The sequence below is a fragment of the Talpa europaea genome (genome assembly GCF_964194135.1).
Source record: "Talpa europaea genome assembly, chromosome: 10".
Taxonomy (NCBI): Eukaryota; Metazoa; Chordata; class Mammalia; order Eulipotyphla; family Talpidae; genus Talpa; species Talpa europaea.
Window position 1 is genome coordinate 28,737,599 of NC_140077.1, and position 25,023 is coordinate 28,762,621.

General features: G+C 51.1%; 2 protein-coding genes across 3 annotated transcripts; one reads left to right on the top strand and one right to left on the bottom strand.

Annotated features, from left to right (window-relative positions):
- Positions 1-3,115: 3,115 nt before the first annotated feature.
- Positions 3,116-24,469, top strand: RASSF4 (Ras association domain family member 4; the record flags this gene model as incomplete). Of its 2 annotated transcripts, none has more annotated exons than XM_084245356.1 (10): positions 3,116-3,204; positions 5,457-5,532; positions 15,842-15,981; positions 17,387-17,478; positions 18,086-18,243; positions 21,223-21,324; positions 21,611-21,662; positions 22,278-22,399; positions 23,104-23,201; positions 24,409-24,469. In XM_084245356.1, the coding sequence occupies 10 exons, from the start codon at positions 3,143-3,145 to the stop codon at positions 24,467-24,469; spliced, it is 963 nt and encodes a 320-aa protein (XP_084101482.1). The 2 variants fall into 2 exon arrangements, with proteins under 2 accessions (XP_084101482.1, XP_084101481.1); XM_084245355.1 differs by having other exon boundaries at positions 3,143-3,204; positions 18,056-18,243.
- Positions 11,049-11,675, bottom strand: DEPP1 (DEPP autophagy regulator 1; the record flags this gene model as incomplete). The annotated part of the gene is made up of 1 exon (XM_084245357.1): positions 11,049-11,675. One exon carries the CDS (start codon positions 11,673-11,675, stop codon positions 11,049-11,051), a length of 627 nt encoding a protein of 208 aa, XP_084101483.1.
- Positions 24,470-25,023: the final 554 nt, after the last annotated feature.

Below are 25,023 nucleotides of genomic sequence, written 5' to 3' on the forward strand. Positions count from 1 at the left end.
CCAATGGTTGAGAACATTTAATCCATGAGAGGTCAATATTCTCATTGTTCAGTTGGGAAAATTCAGACTCAGAACAGAAAGAGCACACAACTGAAGTCATGTGAAATCACAGCCCAGAGCTCTTTAGGAAGCATCCTCCATTAATAACTAATCACAGCTCAACTTAACAAGAATTCCACGTTTCAGAATTCCTGCTACATAGACCAAAATGAGCTACTCCCCACATGCTTGAGGGAATGCAAGTACTGGGGACAGTCAAGTGGTGAATCAGAAGGCACACCAAGGGCAACTTGCAAGTGTTTTGTCTGGCTGCATTTCATTTTTAACTGCATATACATTTGTTGTAATTGAATGACTTTCTGCATACATCAGAAGCACGCAAGGTCACAGGCTGGCCATTGAGAAGCTGTACCAATTAGGACGTGTGTCTTTGTAGGTCACCAAGGCAGAGGACAGGAATGCTTCAGGGTCATGCACTGACCCAAATGCAGTGATGTGGAGTGATACACAGCACTTGTTTGCAGAGCTGGCCGCCTGGCCCCACATCTGCTGGAGGTGGAAGGTATGAGCCATCATGTGATCATGATGGTAGTGCTGGTAGATATCCCCACCACCTACTTTAGACAGTGAAACATAGCCCATAAAAAATCAGGTTTCTGCTTCTCATGAAATACCAGCAGAGCTGCCCCTCTAGTAGAGGACTGAGTCTCCCATTCCCCAGGGACTCCACTGACCAGGGTCTCTCTGGCCCCTGGAGACTTTTACATGTTTTATTATAGCTGTGTATGCACAAGTCCAGGAAAGTTGACTTTTGAAGAGCTGTGAGACTTCTTGTATTCCTGTAATTTTACAGCCATTTTTGGATCCCTGCAAGATGCCAGATTTGTGATCAGTGTTGGTGACAAGTGATGAGGCAGAAAAGCAATGTCACTGCTGTTTGTACCAAATACAAGTCAAAACAGGAGGCAGCCCCTACAGGGCCAGCACAGCAAGCACTGGGAACACGTACTGGGACAGGAGAGGAGCTCCTGATAATGGAGCTGAGGGCTGTTCTGGCAAGGGCTTCCTGCAGGAGGTAGTGTCAGCTATAGGACGAGAAGGAGGCTATTTTCTGAGCAGTAGACAGCACCAGAGAAGCCCAAGGCATAGAGGCACTTGGGGGAACAGTGAGCAACTCAGGCTGGAGCTCAGAGCAGGAAGCAGGAGAATTAGGGGAAAAGAGCCTACAGAAGAAGGCATGAGAAAAAAATCACCCCCTATTATTTCTGGGTAAATTCAACCCTCCCCCCATGAACTTGTTAAAACAAGTCATAGCTGTGCCGTGGACCCAGTGTTAAGTGAGAACCCCAGACACAGGTCTTACCCTGGGTGCAGTCAGGGTAAGTGTTTGAGGAAACACTCAGAGAGGGCACCTGGCAGATCCCTTTTTCCTCTGAAGAGCTGAGGCGCTAAGGAACTGAAACCCTATTTTCAAGTCTTGGTCGCTCTGCCAAGAAGAATGCTGCTGGAAGACCCAGTTACAGGCCTCACCCTGTGCCTTGGGGAGGGAGGGGCCTCCTGCCAGCCACAGTTGGGGGCTTGACTTCTCTGCAGGCCACAACTTGCCATATTCTACACCAAGGCAGAGGGAAGGTATTCATCGGATGAGTCTGAGGACCCCGGGAGGCCCATCTCCCTCAAATCACTTCCCTTCCCCATGCCAACCATGTTCCCCCAGCCTCCTGGATCAAAGGCTCAATTCAGGGCTGATGCCAACACAGAAAACGTGTCCATGTGGCTTGTGGGTGGGGTCACACAAGCAGGGAGAAGGTGTGCTGAGCTGGAAGCGGTCAGTGCCCACGGGATAGAGTGCTTGCAGTGACAGGCTCAGAGGACATTAGTATGATAGTGAACTTGACCTCGAGCCACCCAGTAACATTTGCACACCCAGGCCAGGAAGATGAGACTGAGTTAGGTTTGTGTGAACGGGTACTGGGGTTTTGTGAAGGAACCAACCTCCGTGGTATGAAGGTCCTCCTGTGTACCCATCTGTACCACCTTCCAGTGTGACTTCTCCCTTCAGATTCCTTGCTGCAACTTGGGAGAAGGCGGGTAGAGGTAGGTCAGGATTGGAGGGTGTGTGTACGAACCTGTGACTCACTGCTGGGCACACGGGGGTCTTGATAAGAGAGACTCCTCAGCCGGAGTAATAAGGAGTAAGAGAATTAAGAATGTGAGTGGATGACGCCAACAAGACTGGAGGGTTTTTCCTCCATGAGGAAATCCAGGAAGGTTCTTCAAACCTCTCAGGTTGTGAATGAGGAGAAATATAAACACATGTGTGACTCCACTAGCAATCCTGCACGATAGAGATTAACCTGGGTTAAGGAAGGTTCTGGGGGGTTAAGTCATTGTCTAAGGTCAATATAGAAAAGGGGTTGAGTCCAGACTGCAGGGTCAAAATTCTTGTTCTTTTTCTCATCAGTGACTTTGCTGGGAATCTTGGGTAAAAAATGTGATTAGCTTTTCTTATCATAAAGTGGATATAGGGTGATACCGCATATGTTGTTGTAAGGAATAAATACAATGATTCATAGAAAATGCTCAATCACTGGGGGTCTTCAACATGCCGTGTATCTGGTACCAGTCAGCCATCGTGAGGAGCTGGCAAGGCCATGCAGTTTCCAGACAGCCTGGAGCCACCTGGGCATGGTGGGAATGGGGACGCAAGACCCAAGAGGCGCTGATGGTTTAGGGAGCATCATTTGGGGTATCCTGACTCTGTCAAGGGTGATCTGAAATATTTAGGAGAGTGATCCTGATTCCTGAGAATTATGACAAGGTTTTGGGAGAGGAGCTGACAGGGCTGCTACCTACTGAGTCAGCTGTGCCAACTTGTCCCACTAGGGGACACTGGGGGGCATGTGTAGATAGGTGTGGTGCCCCATTAAGTCCTCTCTAGGGGACCCTTCAGCCATGGGTGACTGCCTTGGGTGGGGGTTGGGGGTACATTATGGAGGTGGGAGGTGAGCCAAGCCTTCAGACCCCTGCATTGAGGCTCCTGGGTACTTCCCTGGCCCTCGCTCCTCCCAGCTCACCTGTTTGTCCATCCTTCCTGGTCTCCCTGACAGGTAACTTCCAAGCCTGCAGACAAGACTAGAAGATGAAGGACGATTGTCCACCCAGTTCTCATGTGCCCATCAGTGACAGCAAGTACATTCTGAGGTAAGCCTTTGTGTGCAGGGAGGAGACCTCATATCTATCCTCTTCTGTCGCCGCTCCCCTGCTCTGGGCAGTCCAGGGAGGATTCAGGACGCTTTATAGATCTAACAACATTTCTGGCCTGGGATAATGATGACGCTGACTTTTTAAGAAGCCTGTCTCTTCAGAGATCAAGAATCTTTTGGGGGTACAGGTTTGAGCCCCACCTTCTTGGGCCCACAAAAGCAGGAATTTGTGATAAGACTCTGTGACTCTGTAGAAATGACATTTAATGTATTTAACAGCTATAATACTGTAATCTTACTGAGCTAGACAATTCAAGAAAATGCTTAAAACTAATTTTTAAGTTTTTATTGACGTAAAGTATATTTTATGACATTGATTTTTAACTCAGCTTATTTTATTTTGTTTATTCTGTCTCATCATAATACATTATTTAATATGTTTTTCTAAATTCATTTCTGAACCATGAGAAAATACAGTTTTTACTTTATCTTGTTTTTGAGGCTGGAGTCCAAATATTTTCTATATTTGGGCAACTGCTATCAGCTACCCTAAAGACAAACAGCCTCCCTGAAATAGGGCCCCTTTTGCTGAGGACCTGAAGGGGTCCTCCTACCAGAGACCCTGAGGAACAGAGGACCTTCCACCTGTCATTTCACAATGCTGCCCACGCCACCGTGTTCCTTATTTAAATTGAATCAGAAGGGCCTCCCTGGTGGCGCAGCGGTTGAGCGCTGGGTTGCGAAGCTGCCCGCAGACTCTGCAGCACCAGTTCGATCCCTGGATGCTCCCCGGCCACCAGAGGAGGGTCCCACATGGCGCGCAGACCTCTCCTGCCGCCCGCTGCTCCCCTCAGCAGTGTACTTCGGTCCTTCTGCCTGCTCTGCTCCCCGCTCTGGCTCTGGTGAATTCTCTCACCCTCCCGCGCTTCTGACTGTACCCAGTGCATGTATAAACAAAACAAACAAACAAACAAACAAATAAATAAAAACATGCCTCTATTAAAAAAAATCTATAAAAAAATAAAATAAAATAAATAAATTGAATCAGAAAAGTATAACCATATTGAATTCATTTTGAAGAAAATTCATAACTATAACATGATTCATTTCATGTGTATTTGATATAATCATTTTTATATTGTTAGTTTTTTTACATACTGGCAAGCAGTGTACGTGCAATACACAATCCTGCTTTGTGAATGCCATGAAGTTGTAAATCTTTTCCCCTTCCTTTACCATCACACTTGGGGGACCCACGGGAGGAACATTAGGGAGGATTTTGCTCATGCACACCTTGGCCCCGGCTAGTGTGGGTGAAGGTGCTGCCTGAAGAGTGTCCTGTTGTCCAACAGGTACACCCCAGCCAGCTGTGGCTACCGGCACATGCCCTGTGGCTAGAGAGATGTAGTTACTGTGACACTCCAGGTGGCAAACAAGTCATATAAAATAACATAATGAACAGATCACATTAATAATTTTATATTGATTACATGTTAACATGTTCATATTTTAGATATATCTGGTTCAATAAAATGTGTTATTAAACTAATTTCGCTTGTTTTGTTTTCCTTTGGAATGTGACTACTAGGAGATTTACAATTACATGCATGGCTTGTGTCTCCCATCTTGTTGGCCTGTGCGGCCCAGGCTGGCTGCAGGGAGCCGTCCATCTCTTTGCCACACCCCTGCCAAGACCCATGCAACAGCTTCCCCATTACTCGGGGAACAAAGCCTCTGGGCAGCAAGGCCCCACAGGGCCCTCAGGAATTCTCAGGGCTATCCCCTCGTCCCTGACCAGACCTCCAGAAAGTCCAGTAACCACAGCAGCCACCCCAGCCCTTGCTGGAAAGTAATATGAGGAATAAGGCAAGAATCTTTAAAATGTCAGTTACCCAAGCCCAGGAGGTTTGTGATGAGGAAGTGACTCAGGGTAAAGTGCAAGGAGATTGCAAGGAGCTCTTATCTGTAATAGTGAAAGTGTGCAAATACCATAGCTGTCCAGTGACGTGGTCCTTCTGTGAGTTTCATTTCCTTCTCAGCCCCTCTCCATGCTTTCCAGAGGGCTGCAAGGCAAAAGCCTGAGAAGGCCAAAGGGCATGTGTCAGATGGCAGAGGCTAGCCTTGCAACTGATACTGCGCAGCTGGTAGGATGTGAACTGTTCTGACCATTTGACCAATGAGAAAACTGAGGTCAGTAATGTCAAGGGCTGTGCAAGACCCTTGAGTCTGTGTGTGTCTTTACCATTTTAGGTCAGAGCTCTTAAGCCTGCTGAAAACCTACAACTGCTACCATGAGGGCAGAAGCTTCCAATTGAGACACCGAGAGGTAAGGTCCTTTTCTCTTCTTAACTCATAGGGTCACCTTTTATCCTAGTTTACTAAAGATATTCCTGATTGATTCCTGTTATTGCAGTGTGCTTGTTAATTAAGATAATCCTCTTCACGCTCAGAAGTGTCCCCAGTTAGATAACAGATTGTTTGGTCATCCTTATCACCATTCCCTGACCAGGGGACCAGGTTATCGGCAGCCAGGTTTTGAGGTCCCTGTAAGAGGTGCTGAGGGTTGGAGCATCCCTGGGAAATTTCAGGGCAGGTAGAAGTCTCCTTTCAGGCTTTCCCCTCTGCCTGGGATTTTATCTGGGTGAATTGCTGGGACATTGGAGTTTCAAATCTTTGAGGCTGAACGGCCCAGCCTTCCCCTCCCCATCGAGGAATGAAAGCGGGGCCTCTGTGCATATCGATCAGAGTAAACATCAGAGGAAAGACTGGGAATAGAGGCGAGCTGAAGGATGCTCAGGGCCAGGCGGGTGCAAACAGAAAGCAGGGCAAGCACAGATTGCAGAGAACTTGGGAGAGCATGGTTTCATCCACTGCGGCTGCGGCCCGAAAATCACACCCAGCGCCGCTGTGCAGAAATGTGGGCTTGGTACAGCGAGACCCTTCCTAATTTTTTAAAAAAAGCTACATATCTGGAACTCATATGGAATTTCCCAAACCTTGAAACCCCAGAAGACTAGGCAAACACATCTGGAGGCCACACAGCCTGTGGGCACCAGCGAGACCCGGGGAGAAGCCGAGAAGTGGCTCACCAAGCAGATGAAGTGAAGGCCTGGTGTTGCCGCCATCCAGAACTTTCACAGGGGACTCCTGATCAAGGGGGCTCCTTGGGTCCAATTGGGGCTCCACTTTGGTCCAATTCATTTTATTTTTAAAGCCTACTAGGGAGTCTTGTCATGATAAGGTTTTATTTAGGAGTTTTCCAAGGTTGAGATAGGGTTGGCCCAGACCTGTCTCCAGCCTGTCAGTATCTGATGGGGGCTTCAGGCCTCCTCCGAGTCCCTGTCCTGTTCTTAAACTTGGGAATGGACACCATAAGTCCAGTCTACCTACATACAGAGACCTCATCCAGGTGGAGACCACTCTGCTTACTCATTATTTCTTTCTTTACTTATTCAAATGGCCTCACATCCCTTTGGGGCTTCCAGACTAGAGGGTGAGCAGCTGGAGGTTGCTTACTAGGATCTACCTGCAAGATAGCCTCAGTTGGCCTGAGGTACCTGTGAGCCAGGCCAGGCCCAGCATCACACAGTTCAGTAGGGAAGCTACTTTACCCTGGTGATGTGGTGCTAGGCTAATGGTGATGACCTAGAGTGGCCCAGACTTCACCTTTCACCTCCCTTTGACATGCCCATCCCACACAGGACCTTAGGCCAGCCCTGACAACTTGTTCCCCACCCCCACTGCACTGCACCTGCTCCCTTTACCAGTCTGGCCTGGCCTGGCTCCCTATGCTGCTGGCAGGCCTCTGATCCCACCCCCTGCTTTCTCCAGTCCTGCCCTTTTCTTCCTTGAGTGTTCTGCTTCTGAATGCCCCTAGGCCAGGCACAGCATGGCACCTGCCCGTAAATGTTGGATGGGTAACCAGCAGGGGTAGACCTGGGTCATGCTGGATGAGTTCTCAGCTGTAGTACGCTGTGCAGTTTTGATCCTGGAGGAGCAGGGAGTTAGCTCTTGTGCATGGGGATGGGGTGGGGTCTTCTGGCTGGGCTGTTCTCTTTAGCTCTGGGTCATTCAGGGATTGGTCTATTATAGGTTCCCCAGCAGCTTCAGCATCACCTGGGAACTGGTTAGAAGTACAAATTCTTATCACTCTCTACCCTCCACCCCCAGGCCTGCTGAATCAGCAGCTCGTCATCCCTCCATCCATGTTTTCACAAGTCCCCCAAGAGGCTCTGATGGCTGAGTTTGAGAACCACTCACCTAAAAGTGCCATCTTGGCACTTGGGAAACCCAGTGTCCCCCTCCTCTGTAGGGAAAGCCATAGGGAGAATGGTACTAGGGAGTCCCAAACCTGCACTCTACATTTGTGTGTTTCAGTCCACATGAAGAAGTAGGGACCCGCAATGGGGAAGAGCTGTTCTCAACAGCTCCCAGAAGCAGGAAGTTAACAGCCCATAGGGGAGAGTTGCATGTTCCCCACCCTAAAATTGTGAGGATTGACTTAATCTTCTTGGAGACAGAAAGTACCTTTCAGATAACTTATGCAGATTTAACAGACAAAGGCACACTGCCAGGGCAGGCCACAAGCCTGGGAGCCATGGAGTACTGATGTTGAGCTGCATGACTGGTTCCTGGATTGTCATGTCCTTTGGTGACCCACCCACACCCAGCTTTCCAGTCTCTGCAATTTCTTGGTTGCAGATACGGGGCCTCCTGAGCTCAGAAGCTCTCAGTTCCAAGCACTTGCTGTAGGCCCACCCCAACGTGGACATGTGAGGGGGAAACAGTCGGGGGAACTGAACCATTCCTGGGCACCACCAATGCACCAGCCACTTTGCCTCTATCTTCTTTACGATAATAGAATCAGAGATCAAGGCTCTCGGATTGTATCTTGTCCAACCTGACACTGCCGTAAGTGACAAATGCGGGGTGGGTCTGGGCCCTGGGCACGTGAGCTTATCATATTGCAACACCACTGCCAGCTTTAAGCTGTGGAGTTCTTTGAAGAGCTCCACTCAATATCACTTACCAGACCTCAGGGATACAGGGAGTTGTTCATCACCCTGGACCTCCAAGCACTGGTACCTTCAGACTGCAGAGGGGCGCAGCACTGGTCTCCCCTCACAGAGAGATCTGTGGCCTTTAAAGAGACCCCACTTCCTGCTCTGTTGTAACTGGCCCTCCCCAGTAACAACTGTGTCCTGACTGCTAGAGTTTGGGGGCAGCTCATGCTCCATTGTCTCATCTGTGGCCTGTAGAGCTTGGAGAGATGGCTTGTGTCAGTGTCCGGCCACAGCCCGAGGCAAGCCTTTCTCTCTGAACCTTCCCCCAGCTTCCAGAAGGCTGGGGAGAGGAATTTCCCACCCAGGAAGCCAGGGCACTGTCTTCCTTTATTGTAAACCTTGCCTTTGGGATAATTTTGCTTCTATTGCAATGAAAAGTGTAACCTACTAGGAGCAATCTGTGTCTTTTGAAACTGGCAAAGCCCTTACCCAGTCTGGTTGACTACTCGGGAGAAAAAAATGGGCCACCTGGAAATGCCAGAGAGCAAGTACAACACTGTGGGTGAACTATGTGAGGTCAAGGTAGCAGAAGCCTCACTACCCAGCGTGCCAGTGTGGGCCCTCTGCCAACCTGCCTCCCACCCCTCCGTGCTCAGCTCTCAGTGTGCTGGCAGCTCCCCCTGGTGGCCCCAAGAATGCATCACACTCACTGACAGTCCTGCCCCAGGTCCACTGTGCAGGACAGGAAAGGGAAGGAACTTCCAGAGCCTAGGGTCTCTATCTGTCTTGGAGGAGAGGGGAGAATTAGGATCCCCTTCCCTCTCATAAGGATCTCCCTTCTTCGAAGGCCCATGGGCAGGAATGAAGGATGGCTGACAGACCACTGGGTCCTGGGTGCATAATGGGTCCATGGAAATCTGTTTCCCTGGGAGCCCTAGGGCTTCCCAGCCCACCCCTCTGGGTGGGACCTGGCTCCTTTCCCTACTCCAGTAGTGAGTGGAAGCAGAATGTCCCCACAAGGAGGATCATCTGCTAGGTTGTTCTGTCCTGTAGGAGTTTGGGATACTGTCAGAAGCCTGTCTCCAACCCTTTATTGTGTTTATTTCTTAGTGCCTTCTGAAGATGCCATTAACTTCCTTCACCTTAGAGAATTATTAATAGAGAAGCCCAGAGCCTGGTGTCTCTTGATACCTGTGTAACCTCTGCAAATGCAGCAGTATGTTTTCTGAGCTTAGGGGGAATTGTCCACACCATCCTAGTTGTCTCCCTCTGACCTGAGTTTTATGCTGCTTCGCAGAAGGGGCTGCAGTGAGGCTGGGAGAGTGAACCCAACCTGTCCAGTCACCAGCCACGCACCCACCCGCCAGCCAGCTCCCTCCCCACACCTCCTAGGGACAGGACGTTCTGTTTGAAGGCTGCCCAGCAAGTATTGTATTTGCCAAGGTCAAACACAGCAGGTTGTGGCAGACACAAACATCTGTATACAGTGCTTATAGCTCTGCCTCTAAGTTCATTTGCTCAGGTTCCCCAATCCCTCTAGGGTATGAAGAACAGGTGGTTGTGCCCACTTTACAGATCAGGAAATGAGTGCATTTCTTGTCTGAATTTTTTTTGTCTTTTAAATGTATGGTTTACATTCTGCCTCCCCGCAAAACACCTATAAGAGAAGACAGATAAACATTTTAAAAGTCCAAATCAATTTTAAAATAACCAATGGGGAACATAAGGGGAGAAAAGGAAAGGAAAGGAAGGAAAGCCATTTGATAGTCCACAGAGCAAGAAGGTACAAGAAACTGAAGCAGGTGTGTGAGCTTTGCCACTCTCTGCCCCATCCTGACCAGGATCAGCCAAGCCCAAAGAAGTGGGGTGACAAGTCCTCAGACCTGAGTATTCTGAGTTCTCTGAGGCCACATCTGCCTCTAGGAGGAAGACAGTCCTCCCTCTCTACTGTTCCTCACCATTACCGCCTTGCTTGCCAGATGCTTTCAGGAACTGGGGTTCACCAGGCTGTGGGGAACTGGACCTTAGAACATGTGGAATAATCAAGGACTTGCCTGAGAGTGGGTAGTGGGACAATGGCCTGCTCTTTGCTCCACAGCTGAGAGGTCCCAGGGGTGGAGGCAGTGGGAAGGAGAGGTTGGGGACAGGACCACCTGGTCCAGACATTTTGCTCCCTTCACACTAAGCCAGAACAGCTTCTGTCTTGGCCCTCTGCATGGAGAAAACTCTCCTGATGGTGCAGGATTTGTGAATTGGTGCCCAGTGACAGGTCCCCAAAACACAGCAGGTGCATTCGCTGAGACCCTCTGTTTTCTCTTGTGCCTCGTGGAACCTGGGCTCTGAGGATGGAGCCAAGGGACTGGCTTAGAGGTCAGGCCTCATTTTGAACCAACTGGGAGGCTGAGACCTTCATTTTTTCATTTCTTCTCCACCCCACCCCCCACCAACTTGTTTCCCCACCTGTGAAGCAACTACATCCATAATAGCTATTTGTTTGTGAGTTGTGATTTTTGCCCTGTCATCTATGTAAATTTTAGACCATTTACTCATCGCAGGTTCCAGTCATTACCCCTGTTTTACAAACCAGGAGAAAACCAAGGAACAGGGACAGTAAAGAATGCCCAGTGATCAGCCAGAAAGAAGTAGTGCAAACGGGATGAGTGTCACCTCATCATGTGAGATAGGCTGTTACTGCCTTTCAGAGTAGGGGTCTCACCATGAATTGCCAACACCCTGCAGAAAGTTTCCCTTGCCAGGGCCAGTGCCCACTCGGGGAAGGGAAGGTGGGGAGTTGACACAGACCTGCATGTTCTTTCCAAAAGTCTTTATTGGGGAGGGGTCAGAGTTCATGGATCACTGGGAGGTGCAAATAGAGAGTTCTAAGGACACTGTTGGGGTGCGAGCTGATGGGGGAGGCTACAGCCTGGACAGACTGTCCCAAAGCCCGGGACCCCTGGTGCCAGCCCCTGGACAGTTTTGCCAGAGAGTGCCCTGGCACCCTGGCATCACTGAGCCTGCCTCTGGGAGCCACCTGGGCCTTGCTGCTATCCGTCTGCTTGTGTGAACCCCAAGAGTCAGCAGATGGGCCAGTCCTCCGCGACAGGTCATTCCTACTTGGCAGTTTTTCCTGGGATTCTCCAAAGAGCCAGTCCAAGGGGTCAGCAGTGCCAGCCCCAGGCAGTGTGGGCTGCTGGCCACTGAAGCGGGTGGTGATATCCTGTAGGGAGTCTGTGAGGCTGTTCTTCTGACAGGCCTTGACTGGCCGGTGCGGTCTATAGGGTCGGACGCTGGCAGCAGCCTCCTCCAGCAGTGAAGTGGGCTGCGCCAGCTGACAGATGGACTTCACGTAGTCATCCAGGCTGGGGGAGGCTGGTGGTTCCCGCCCATGCCCCCCAGGCAGCATCTCCTCCGAGGCCTCCCGAATGGTAGGGAGATGAGCCACAGAAAGCAGCAGCCGGGACCTCATCGCTACCAGAGGTGGGGATGCAGCAGCCTGTTGGTTGACAGAGGACAGGGGGTGAGGGCGTGTCACACCTTCCTGACAACCCCCTATGTTCCCTCCCTCATCTGAGGCCGCCCAGGTGAGTCAAGAGCCTGAGAGCGCTTTGAAGTCTCTAGATCCAAGACCAGACACGGACCCAGGGCTTAGGCGCCTGGGCTCTAACTCCTGCTAATATCAGAAACCTGTGCACTTAAGACTCTATCATTACTGCTTAGGAACCTGTACAAATAAGAAAAGCCAGCCTAAAGGGCTGCAGTCAGAGGAAACCCAGATTTAAATCCAGGCTCTGCCACTTCCTGATCTTGGGATCTTTTGCTTGGCAAAGTCACCGCTCCAAACCCACACCTACTCATCAATACACCAGGGTTATAAAGACAGGACTGTAATGAGAAGCTCATGTACTAACACCTCTCGTGAGTCCCTTTATGAATACAAAGCGCTTTGCAGTTGCTGTTGCTGCCATTAAATTATATTCCCGCTCTAACCCACAATGCAAGTCCGAGGCTGAGAACGGCCTCAAAGATAAGCAAAAACTTTGAGTTTTATCTCAAATCACCAGATTATTGCTTTCTTACCTGTACCTAGGGGGCTCCAAGGGTGCTGGATGAGCAGGACCGTCCGTGGGAAGCCCCCAGGAAGCTCTGGGCAGAGGGTTGGGGGTCCAGCAGGCGGAGCTGTATGCTCAGAGGAAGAGAACCGTGACCACGGCCAGAGCAGAGTCCTCCCTGGGCTGTCTGGATTATCTCGAGGTCTGGCAGCTACTTTTATACCTTTCCAGCAGCTATCAATCACTGTCACGAGGGCCAAAAATAGCAGCACTCAGGAAGGCTCTCAGAGGAAAACAGCTTGGCAGGCGGGGCCTGGCCCAGCTGCCAGCCTGGATGGAGTGTTTCTCCTGTGGGAGGCTCTGGGAATGTTTACACTGCTGGTGGGGGAGGGAGGCTGCTCCTGGCCACCTCGGGCCACTGGGAGAGGCAGTGAACCTCACTGGGCTCCCACAGGCAGCCCCGGGTCTGCCATCCCCATCTAGAAACATTCCCACTGCCGATGACACCGGCCCCTACACCCTCAGTCCCTCCAGCCTGGTTCTAGTTTGGTCAAAGCCCCAGGCCTGCACCTCAAGGCTCCTGGCCAGACATGGTGATGCAGGGCTCAGCCTGGAAGAGGCCCAGGTGGGCTTCTCTGGGCCTACTCAGGTGACAAGTGTCCATCTCATGCAGAGACAAAGGGGGGCCACATCCCAGTCTCTCTGCTGGCTTTCAAGTGAGAGCTTGTCACCTCACTTGTTCCTCAGGCATCAAATTAGTGCTCTTGAGCACAAGTCACTGCTCTACTCTAGGAGAAATAGTCACTGTCCATGGAATCTACCTCCCAGCGAGGGAGCCAAGCAGTACTCGGCAGAGGGGTGCTGTGATTCTAGGAATGGTACCGACTGCAGAGATGCGTGCGGCGGCCATGGTGGCAGAATGGTCAGGCATGTCTTCTCTGAGAGGGGCACAGAGCAGGGATCTAAGCAATGGGCTCCATGTGTTCCCCGTGAGGGGGCTGAATGTGCAAAGTTCCCGTGAAGGGAGTGTGCTCGGCATGTTAGGTGCCAGCCAGGAGCCATGTGACTGGTCCACAGGGGAGGAGGTCAGTGGACCGAGGTGTGGACACTGGGTTTTCCTCTGAGTGGGACAGAAAGATAGCACAGTGTTCAAACAAGGGGGCAACAGTGTCGCTTCTGTTTTGAAGGAATGACTTAGCTGCTGTGCCTGAACTAAAGGAGGCAGTGGATGGGGAGCGTTGGAAGAAACTGGGCAAGGTTTGGAAGCCACTGCCAAAGTCCAGTGGTGACCATCGCAGCACAGGAAGCAACTGAGGGCAAGGCACTGATGTGGGAAGGTTTTTGGTAAGAGCCAGCACCACTACCTCTGATAGGCACACTGGAATGTACCTGTCTTTTGTCTTGCAGCTGGAGTGGAGTATTCCTCATGGGCAAAGACCTTGGGCCAGGACCTCAGTTAGAGGTGGCAACTCCTATGTTGACAATTCTTCTACCTGGATGTTTCTGTCACTGTCTTTGAATTCATTAGCAATTTGCAAATTAGCCAGTAAACTAATCTGAAGAGGAAAGTGTTGCCTGAGACAAAGAATCAGAATATCCAGATTGGCTTAGCTGTGATGTTCAAGGCCCCAGGGACCAGGTTCTCATCCTGCCTCTGCCCATGTACACTGCCCTACCCACATGGTGAGGGCTACCCAGAAGCCCCAAGATCCCACTACTCTGACCATGGGGTGACGGGGCCTTTCCTTCATCCGCACAGGACCAGTAGGGGCGGGTGTCAGGTTGGGGACAGGGACACCAGGGTGTGCAGGGACACCAGGCCTGAGTCATATCAGGTCAGCTGGTCCCAGCACCACTGATCCATGACCTCAGCCCCTCAGTGCCACCCAGAGCAACACCTCCTGCCTCCTTCTTCACTGCCAGGACCCCAGAGCCTTCCTCGAGTCCTCGAAGGCCCAGCCTCAGCGTTTCCAGCCCCACTGCCCATTTCCCTGTTGTGCTCTTTCCTCCCCCACATCTCACTCCCCCCAGGGTCCAGCATGGGACTGGCAGGCAGTGGTCTCCATGTCTGAACAGCCCGAGCTATATCCCAGAGAAAGTGCCATCTCACAGAGGCATCTGAGGCCAAGACTGCAAACAAGGATGACCCCAAGTTAGGTTTTTCACTTTCATCCCAGGTTCTATAACAATCTCACCGTTCCTTTATAGGAGGTTTCGTTACATATCTGTGCCTGCATTACATCAGTGGTGACCAAAAATAGCTCTGGGTTTGTGTTGTTTTCTTTTCAAGCAAATAGTGCAAGGTCTTCCCAGAAAGTCATGTGTGTTTTTGACAACCTTGAACAAATAGAACTATTTTTTTGTTGTTGTTGTTGATGGCAGGGTGTTTTAAACTGTCAGTCACTAACCATGAAATCAATACAGCTGGACACGTCTGGATGTGCTGCCAGGGATATGAAGTTGTCCACAAGGTCCTGTTATTGTAGGGGGTTCAGTGCCAGGGGGAAGAAGGAATCAGAATTTGTAGTTCTACAGTGGTGCTCAGGGTAGCGGTAGGAGGACAAGGTTTAAAGCTAACTGCCAGAAGATCTGAATCCAGGCAGTTTAAGAGATCATAGCTGGGAGGAATAAGGCTGAGAAGGTTCTGGCAGGTGCTCTTGGTGTATAAAGCAGCCTGTCCAGAACATGTGTGGGGGTATGGGGTGGGACACAGAGATCCTGGAGGTGGTCACACATGGCCAGGAGCCTGAAATAGGTCAGAGAAACACAATGGAGAACCTGAAAGGTGTGCGTGGGAGCTAACTGGGTGCCTCTGGAGGACACAGTTGATTAGGAACTCAGTGTTGAGGATAAGGGAGTAGCCAAGCCCCCCACCAACCTAGGGAAATCAAGGCTAGCTGGGGACACGGGATGAGTGCTGTTGTTGATATGTGGAGTGAACATGCCAGTGGTGGGACAGGTGTTGGCAGTGTCCCCAGTGTTCAGAAATGTAAGATCAGCCCTTATGAAAAAGCCAACTTGGAAATCTGGAGGTAAGTTCAGCCTTCTAACAGGAACAGTGTGGTGAGAGGGTGAGGTTGACCCACCCTTGTATGCTCGGCTGGGCATTGAATCCAACACCCTCAGCACATTCCCGGTAGGACCTGGTCACCATGGGGCTCCCTACCCAGGCAGGGTGCTGAGCAGAAAGGTGCCCTGCATTGCCATGATTGCTCAGCTGAGCTTTCCTGAAATGTGTTTCCCCGCCACTGTGTGGACGTGCCTGCCAGACAGCAGCCGGGTTCCTGTGGGACATTGACTCAGCGGCTCTGTCCCCGGCATGTCCCTGGCCAAGCGTGCAGCGAGTGGTGGAAGGGCACGCCTCAGGCTTCCTCTGCTAGAGACCTCTGGCCTCCTGCCTTGGAGCACATGCAGGCTGTGGGGCTTCGCCAGGGGGAGAGAGGACTCCAAAGAGAAGGAGTATCTTTCGGGGCCCAAGTATCCAGGGAGTCCCAAGGGACCTAGGGGATCTCGGTGAAGGTAGCAGTGATCCCTGAGGGCGTCTGCATTGGGGTAAGAGGCTGACATGTGTGGGTCCCCACAGGAGGAAGGGGCTTTGATTATCGAGGGGCTCCTCAACATCTCCTGGGGACTGAGGCGGCCAATCCGGCTCCAGATACAGGACGACAAGGAGAGAGTGCACGTCTCAGCTTCCTGGACACCTGGACGGCCCGGCTGCCACCTGTGAGTGCCAGGTGACCTTTACGTTTCTGCCCCATGTTACTATTTGGGATATGGAAGTTGTCCACACCCTCAGGGTGCGTTTCCCAGCTCCCATATGGTCATAAGCATAAGCACATCACCCAGCGTCATCCCTCTCGCCCCGTGATGGCCTCAGCCCAAGGCCTCACCTAACCAGGTGCCCAGGCAGCCTGACCCTAGGGTGGTCTTTCTAGACTATGAGCAAGTCACCTCCTTTCACCTCAGATTGCTCTGGGCTTCCATCTGACAGCATTGAAGTCACAACTGCAGCCACAACTGTTTATGTTTCCCAAACATTCACAGGAGTCACTTTGTCTGCAGGGAGAGAGCTGTCCACAAGCCCTGCAAGTGAAACATTTCTCAGCCTCTCCTATTGTAGCCTAAAAATGCACACAATTTGAGCTTCTGACTGCTCTGCTTTTATGCTAAAGTCATAATTTATTTCTATAAATTTATCAGAACTTATTTTAATGTCAGATAGTACTATTTCATTATATATCATTATAGATATGATTATTTTAATATTTTAATATCAAAGTAATGTTTTAATTTGGATGTAATCATTTCCTGCCTGTCTTGCTTTTTAATGCTGTTGACCTCCTGTTGACCTTCCAACCCCGTAAAAGGGTAGTTAGCTGCTAAGTTTTGCTGGCTTCTGCAGATAATAAAGCCCTCTAAGAGGCAGAAATTCAAAAATCCTTCCTTTTTAAAAATTCCAGTAACATTGCTGCTCTTAGGACATTTAGCACCTGGCATGTCGCCAGGTATCCCTGGTCACTCCTGTGAATCTTGATTATCATGGACTTAGAGCTGAACGTTCAGATGGGCTCCTTCCAGAGGCTGCAAATGTGACTCATGTTTCCACTTCCTGGGGTGACTGTGGTCACAGGAGCAGTCATGGAGAACAGAAACCTCACAGGCCTCTTAGCAGGGGCTTAGTTTCTCAGCTTCTACCAGCTTCCTCGTGTTAGAACTAGTTCCCAGTACATCCATCTCCTCCCCAGCACAGTACCCACTGTCCTGGCTCAGGCCTCCTGCCCGGAGGCCAAAAGATCAGCCCCCTCAAGATTGCCCCCACCTGCCTCAGCCCAGTGCTAGGAACACACAAGGCCCTGCCTATGGGCACACGTGTGCCTGGGGTCTGCGCGTGCCTGGGGTCTGCTCAGCTCTCAGGTCTGCAGAGCACACACCTCCTTCCAGTAGACACTGGCCACCCTCTCCTCTTTGTTTAATACTTTACATTGACCCTCTGGGTGTAAAACCCCGGTCTCAGCTTCACCCTGCTCCTTGCCTGTGTCCCATCCATAGAGACGACGGCCTCTTCTCTTGGCCTTGAGTGACTTCTCTCGGCCTGCTGCCCTCTGAGCACACGATTGTCTCATTTCAGGAAAGAGCCACCTCTTCCAGATGGCAGAGCCAGCGCCCAGGAGCCAGGTGCTCAGCCAGGGCACAAGACCGAGGATTCCAGAGATAGCTCGGGTGAGTGGAGCTGCCTGCTGCCTGGGACCCTGTCTTGTTTGTCTGGGAGAGGAGAGGAAGACCTGTGCCTTTGTTCTTTTCATCTCTGAAGAACAGCCCAGTATGGCTTCATTTGTCTTGAGAAACAACCCTTGCTAAATACCTCCTCAATATAAGGTGCTTTACTGGGCGTTTTCATGGAGCCCTTATTGAAAGGAGGAAACGTCAGCAGAGGCTATGGTGCTTGCCTGGCCTTGCAGTCCACTGGGACTTCTTCCTCGCACTCTGGGGTCCATAACTGCTGGTCTTCTTTGTGCACTCTTCTCTCACTCAGCAAAGGGCTGCCCCAGAATGGACAGAGCTGGGGGCTGCCAGAGACCTGTGGTGGGTATCCCAAGATGGAGACCCAGAGGCCCTGGCCATGGGACATGGTGACACAGGTAACCTGTGTAGGGGCCGCCTTTCCTGTCTGGACCCCACAGAGTCCCTCCCAGGCACAGCATTGAAGTCACAACTGCAGCAATGCGGTACAAGCAGGAGACTCCGGAGAGCCCACCCCAGGCACACACTCCCACGGGAGCACCGACGCCCCACCCAGACCTGACCTCTTGTCTGTGTCTCACCACAGAGCCCCTGGAGGAGGAAGAGGAGGCCCCGCAGCTGATGCGGACCAAAAGCGACGCCGGCTGTGTGATCCAGAGGCGGCCCAAGTGCCGAGCCCCCGGCGAGGCCCAGAGGATCCGACGACACCGGTTCTCCATCAATGGACACTTTTACAACCATAAGGTAATGTCTCCATCTGGCCTCTGACCTGAACCCTGATGTTGGGGTCTCGGGGAAGCAGCCCCAAGCATGGGCACAGTCATGGGCCGGCAGTAGATCAGGCCCCACTGCACTGCATCAGAGTTCATCCTCACCAGAGCCCTGTGCGCAGCTGTGGTTGTCCCAGGGCACTGAGGGAGAAATGGGCCCAGGAAGAGAAATGGCTTGCTCAAAGTCATACCAAAAGAACATTCTAGTTCATGACCCAAAAGCCTCAATTTTTATTCCCACCACACTCTCACAAGTTGCATGGATTTTTGGCAGATAATGCTGAGTCTGTCTTTAATTAGACAATTTTCTGTGAGGTTTCCACCTGACCTCGAGGGTTTGCTTCATGGGAACATCATGTATCTTGCTGCCGCTCTGGCCGGGTGACTAAGCCCTCCTTAGGTGTGCCTAGGGCACATGTACCCATGTCCCAGAGAACCTGCAATGCTCTCAATTCCCAGCACTTAGCCTTTTGTCCAAGTATGCATTGTACTGACCTCCGGAAAAGGTCTCCTTCCCCGGATGACATCATTCCATAAACAAACTAAACTGTAAAAGGAGAACTTGATTGTGACTATAAATGGCACGAGTGGCAATTTGGGCGAGGCCCTGGATGGAGTGTCCTGTAACGGGCCACATCCTGCTGCACTGGGAACTGAGGCAGCGACTCCCAGCTGGAGCGGCTGCCCTTCTTGATGGGTCATGACTCATGGCAGGGGGAGGGCACCTGGGCACAGGGAGGGCTCAGGGGCATTGCCTGAAGGAAGTAACACAAGTTCGGCCTGCTAACAGGGGTTCAAACCACTCTTGGGGTGTGCTGGTCTTAGAGATGAAGAATTCAGTGTGCCAAACGAGGGACTCTGCTTTATAATCAGGAGCTCCCTCCCCTTGCCCGCCGTTGTTTTCCTGAGTGACAATAGTTATCTGCTAAGTCCAGGAAAATCCAGGCTTACTTGAGAGTAGAGTTTCCTGAGACAGTGAAGGGGGAGCCAGGGATGATTTGAAGCCTAGATGAAGAATGGTTTAGATTAACCAAAGGACCTGTGATCTCACAGGGGTATCGTTTAAATCTTCTTCCAAAAGGGATTTGTAAAGTGTTATATAAACACCAGTCACTACTACTGGAATACAAGCTGATAGGCTTTGTTCGGGATTATTCAAAATATTTTCAAGAATATTTGCATGGGTTTAGGCTCTTTTTAGTTCTATGTTCACAACAAACAAACAAGGAAACAAAAAAAGTCTTTTGTTCCATGACTTAAGGTACTTTCATTGGTTTATCATTGGTACTTTCAGTCCTCTGTAGGAGTCATTGATCTCTAAGAGGCGTGTCTGGCTCATTAAAACTTATTTTAGTCCTTGCAAGTGTCACAGGGTCATGGAGACGTCTGAGCACTCTATAGCCATTGAAATGAACAGAAATAACCATCAAGGGCTATGCCAGCCTCTCAATGTCCAAGAGAGCCTCCAAGCTCCTCACCCAGACAGCCTGACACGCCGCACACCAGCCTATACCCCAATAGAGACAGCTCTTCCTCATAGTAACAGAACTGCCTGTGGAATGTGGATCTATTCTTCCAGTCAAACTGACTATCTTCCAGAACATAGGCCAGGGTCTTAGGCTTGTAGGCAGTGGATTCACATCCTCTCAGTAAGAGGCTCCCTCTTTTTCATTTCACGCTACATCCATTCGGAATCAGAGTCAGTAGAAATCAGATGATAAAGTCTTGGGTCTTAGGCAACGATTTGAAAAAAGAAATCCCTAGAATTGCCTTCCTGGGGTTGTTATTCAGGGTTTCATTTTTTAGATTGTGCCCCATTACTTTACTCAGTCATTCTCCGGAACTACTCTGCTTCACAGTAATGGATTGGTTTCCAGAGTGGGTAAAACTTGGAAGCTGCTCCCACTGCTTAGCCCTGGTCCATTGGCTTCACCTGTGTTCTGACCACTGTGGACAGGCCCGAGCAAGCAGCCATGGACCTTTGCTCCTACTTGGAGCTGGTTGGTATCATCTAGAGGAAAGGCTTCCGACAGAAGAAGTACTAACAATGTCTTGTTGACAAGACCTTTATCCTCCTTGAAATAGCCTGACGCCTCTAGTTACTCCATATTTCATGGGAACTCAAAGCCTAGATCTGGTTTTCTGTCTAACCAGAGTCATTCTGTCTCAGTTATCAAAGAGACAGGTCCAGGTTGGACTCTGGCTTCAGAACTTGAGAAGTAGCTGGGATACTGAGCAAGTCCCCCACGAGCCCCAAGCCCCAGTCACATCCTGGGCCAAGCAGAGCTAGACCATGCAGGAGGACTATGTATATTTAAATTTAGTTTAGAAAAAAGGAGGATCTCACCTCAGGGGAGTCAGATTTGTGGGACAGCCCCAGTAGCACTGGAGTGAAGCTGGGGTTTGGGGCATCTCTTCCGTTTGTAGATGGGTGACCCTGACAAACTACTTAATATCTCCAAGCTTCCATTTCTAAGCAAATACAGGTACTTCAAAGGGCTATTGTGAGAATTAAATCAAAGATTATATGTAAAGTGCCTAGCAGATTTGCCACTTGGCTAGTGACCACTGAGGACTTGTTAAGCCTCAGGCAGTTCCCTGGTTGACTTCATATACAGTGTCTTTATATGCAAAGACAAGATAACTCTGAGAATATAATAGCCCTCACCCCCCAAATACTGAAGAAGCCACCTGGCGGCTGGAGCCAAGGTGCTTGGGCGGGAATCATGGTATGGCATGTTCATAGTAAGGAGAGGAAGGTGGATGGCACTCCTTAGGCCATGGGAAGTCTTCATATATTTTTAAGTAGAATAGACAAGCATGGGTGATCCCAGAGCCCAGGTTCACTGACAGCTCGTTTGTTCAGCATTATCAGGCCAACAGTGTGCCCAATCCTGCATAATATGAGCCCCCTGTCCCTTCTGGCCCTGCACTGACCCCACTCTCCTTTCAGACCTCAGTGTTCACTCCTGCCTATGGGTCCGTGACCAATGTGAGAGTCAACAGCACCATGACAACCCTGCAAGTGCTCACCCTGCTGCTGAACAAGTTCCGAGTAAGTGTGGCCACCAGTGGCCTTGTGCCTCCTGCTGGTGGTTTGCTGTTTTGTTGGAGGAGGGACTGGTGCAGGCTGGGGAAGCTGCCCTCGTAGCTTGGCTCCCAAGTAGAAAGTCTAGCAAAGTATTTTCTGCTGAGCTGGTGTCACTGAGATTTTAAGCAGAAAGGAGAGGGTCTTGAGGGCTTTTGCATGTGGCACTAAGGGTGTGGTTACTGCTGGGGTCCCTGTTCACCTCTCTTGTCTTGAAAAGCCATGGTCTGACTTCCTGTCACTGCCTGTGCAGGTGGAAAATGGTCCCAGTGAGTTTGCACTCTACATTGTTCACGAATCTGGGGGTAAGTGTCTGCCTTCGCCCCGGATCATAAAAACAAACATCTGTTTTGCAAGTTCACTGGCCGTGCTCCTGGTGGGGCTGGATGGGCCGCCCTCCCTCCTGGCCTTGGGTCATGCTGTGCCATCACCATGAGTGATGAGTGATTTGGGACTCTTCCTGGCCCAAATCTGGGGACACAGTCATTCCTCTCAGATCCCACCTAAACCACATGGGAAGCTGCCACCCCCCCCCCCCGTAGGCTCTGCCAGGTGGGGTGAGGCCTGTGGGAAGAGGGGCATGTGAGGTATGCGGGAGCCCGGGATGTGGAGCTGAAGCCCCTCATTCCCGGAGATCTGCTCATACAGAGCCCACATCTCCCTCCACGCAGCGCTCACCCTTGGTGGTCTGGTGACCGAGCAGCCACACCCCACATGCACTCTCCCTCTGCGAGCATCCATCTCCAACTGGGCCTTTGCTGAATAACATAATCACACATCACTCAAACTAACACTCTCAGAGAGGTCTGGAGATGGGTTCCCGGCAGCCTGGACTTTCATCTTCTGTCATTTTCCTGTGCTGGAATGAAGAGAAATGATCCCAGTGCCCCATGGGTTTTGTAAACTGCCTTCTTTTTCAGAGAGGACAAAATTAAAAGACTCTGAGTACCCACTGATTTCCAGGATCCTGCACGGGCCTTGTGAGAAGATCGCCAGGATTTTCCTCATGGAAGCTGACTTAGGCGAGGAAGTTCCCCACGATGTGAGTGAGGGCTGGGGCTCAGGGAGGCCTGCTCCTGAGGGAAGGGCCTGTGACAGTGGGTGATCTGGGGGGTCATGAGGTCACCTTGGCCAGAGCCTTGTTGTGTCATGTTTCCAAGGTCTATGTGGTTGCCCTGAAGGACTCCAAGCCAGTAATGGCTCCAGCCTTCCCTCTGCCTGTCAGCAACCACCAGCTAGCTTAGAGGGGGAAAAAGAAGTTGGAACCTATAAAACCAGGGCCTGTGATTTTCACTGGGGCATCTGAGTCTTACAACATCCTGAATCCTGGCCAGGGATTGTCCCTACACAGAAAAGGCCTATAGGGCTTGGGCCCCAAGGATCAGACCAGGTGACCCAGTGACCCTGCCCCGCTCTGGCCATTCACAGGCTGTAGTTTTGTTCCATTGTTAGAAACAATGGTGTTTCCACCACTCCCACCCCAGGCCCTGAGAACCCCCGTGTGACTCTGTTCACTGTTGAATGCTTTTCCTAATATTCAGCTCAGTCTTTCCTCCCAGGGATCTGGAGTTGCCCTTGAGGTCAGAATGTACACACAGAGCAGTGCTAGGGGTGGGTGTGCAGAGGGGCGACTATTTCCTTGGAGATGAGACTTGGCTGCATTGGCATTTATGGAAGCCATGAGGAAAAGAAATCACTTGTGTGGCTTCTAATTTAAGCACATTAAAATGTTCTTGGATTTTCTAGGTCGCTCAGTACATTAAGTTTGAAATGCCGGTGCTGGACAGTTTTGTTGAAAAATTAAAAGAAGAGGAGGAAAGAGAAATTATCAAACTGACCAAGAAGTAAGCAGCACTTAAAGAGCCAGTTGTGGGTCCTGAACAGCAGGGCGAGTCCGCAGGGCAGAGCACTCAGGCTGGGCTGGGAGATCCCCCTCCTCCAGGGGCACCAGGTGCCCTCGCAAGGCTGGGAAGACCTGCTAGCCCTGCTCCCAGCACCACCCTCTGCCCCCTGCTCACTGTTAACACCAAGTTGGGGGACACCCCAGCCCAGGAGGACACACACTGCTGACAGCCGGCAGGGGAGTCAGGCAGGAGCTCGGTGGGTGCTGCTTGGCCTTGTGAGTTCTGGTCACACAGCTCTGGAGGAGGAGCAGCTGAGCAGAGGGCCCATTCGCTGCCCCTTCAGCCTGCTCTGGGCTTTTTGTGCTGGTGTGAATTCTGAGCCTGCTGAAAAGCATCATTTTTGGAACCCCCTTACCAGCTGATATTTTTAGATGCAGGGAGCCAGTTCAAAGGAAAAATACTAAGGTGTCACCTGCCAGCTGCTGGGAATGCTTTATCAGGGCCCAGCAGTGAGAGCTTAAGCAGGTTACATCTTCGAATGATCTGTTTTCTCTTTGCAAAGTGAAGCAGGGGAGGGAAGGAGAACACGTGGAGGGCACTCAGCCAGCATCTGGGAGGCTTCTTACTGCAAGGGCCTGCAGTCAGGGCTCTAGTCCAGATTCTGACTTTTGGCTAAATGATCCTTGGAAAGGCACAGCCCCCTCCTCCAAGCTTCAATTTGGGCCTCTTATGAGCAATGAGCAGAGACCCCAATCGGAGGGAGCAGTTCACTGTGCAGCCAGTAATGTCACTGTAGGATCTGAGAGCGACAAGAAATCTGGGGGTCACCTGTCAGTGTAGAAAGACCCAAGATGAGGAAGTTGAGGCACAGGTTATTGCAGAGCTGGGCTTGAACACCTGCTTCCTGTGTTTGCCCTGTCCACTCCAGGATGCACTTGTTCATGCTGGAGTCTTTGAAATAGAAATAGCAACATTGTGCTTTGAAATGTGCTTAAATCTGTAGCATTGTATGGCTGCTTCTTGCAGCCAGTGGTTTTCACAGGGCATGGGTCCAGCTCTTCCCTCTCCTTGACAGACTGGTGGCCACCAATCAGCCAGTCAAGCGCTGTAGGCCTCCTGGACCAGGCATCTGTGTGCTCCCTGGCTCTGTTCCCCACTCCCTGTCTCCTCAGTGTCAACGAGTCTGCCTGGCTGTGTCTCCCCTCAGGTTCCAAGCCCTGCGTCTGACAATGCTGCAACGCCTGGAGCAACTTGTGGAAGCCAAGTAGCCAGCCAGCTATAGGTCTCCTCCTAGGCCCTTAGCAGCGAGTGCAACCAAGTGCCATGGGCAAACCTGACTGATCATACTGATTGATAGCCACCAGTTGAGCAATCCAGAGCCTGTGCTTCTACCTGTCTACCTGCCTCAGTACTGTTGGTCCCATGTGTCTGGCTCTTGGCTGCAAGATGAGTGCTCACCAGATCAAGCCACATACCTGAGGAGCCAGGACCTTGCTAGGTGCGGTCTGCATGCATGGTTGGCCAGGACAGTGAGCAGCCATAAAGCTATGGCACCAACTATCTCATGTAGCTGGATGGTGTGACCAGTCCTGTTTAAGTCACACTTCTCCTGCCCGGGAGAGCACTACCTGGTGGAAGCCCTGTGGCCTGGGCCTCATCTGCTTCCCCAGTGGCTGGCCCAGGGCGTTTCCACCAGCCTGTCTTCATTGCCCACGTGAAGTCCCCGTCTGCCCTCAGGAGCACTGCTGAGAAAAGCAGGAGATGCCAGCGGCTGTATGACGTACCCTGCTCCCAGCCATCGCTTCACCACAGCAGCTCCGCC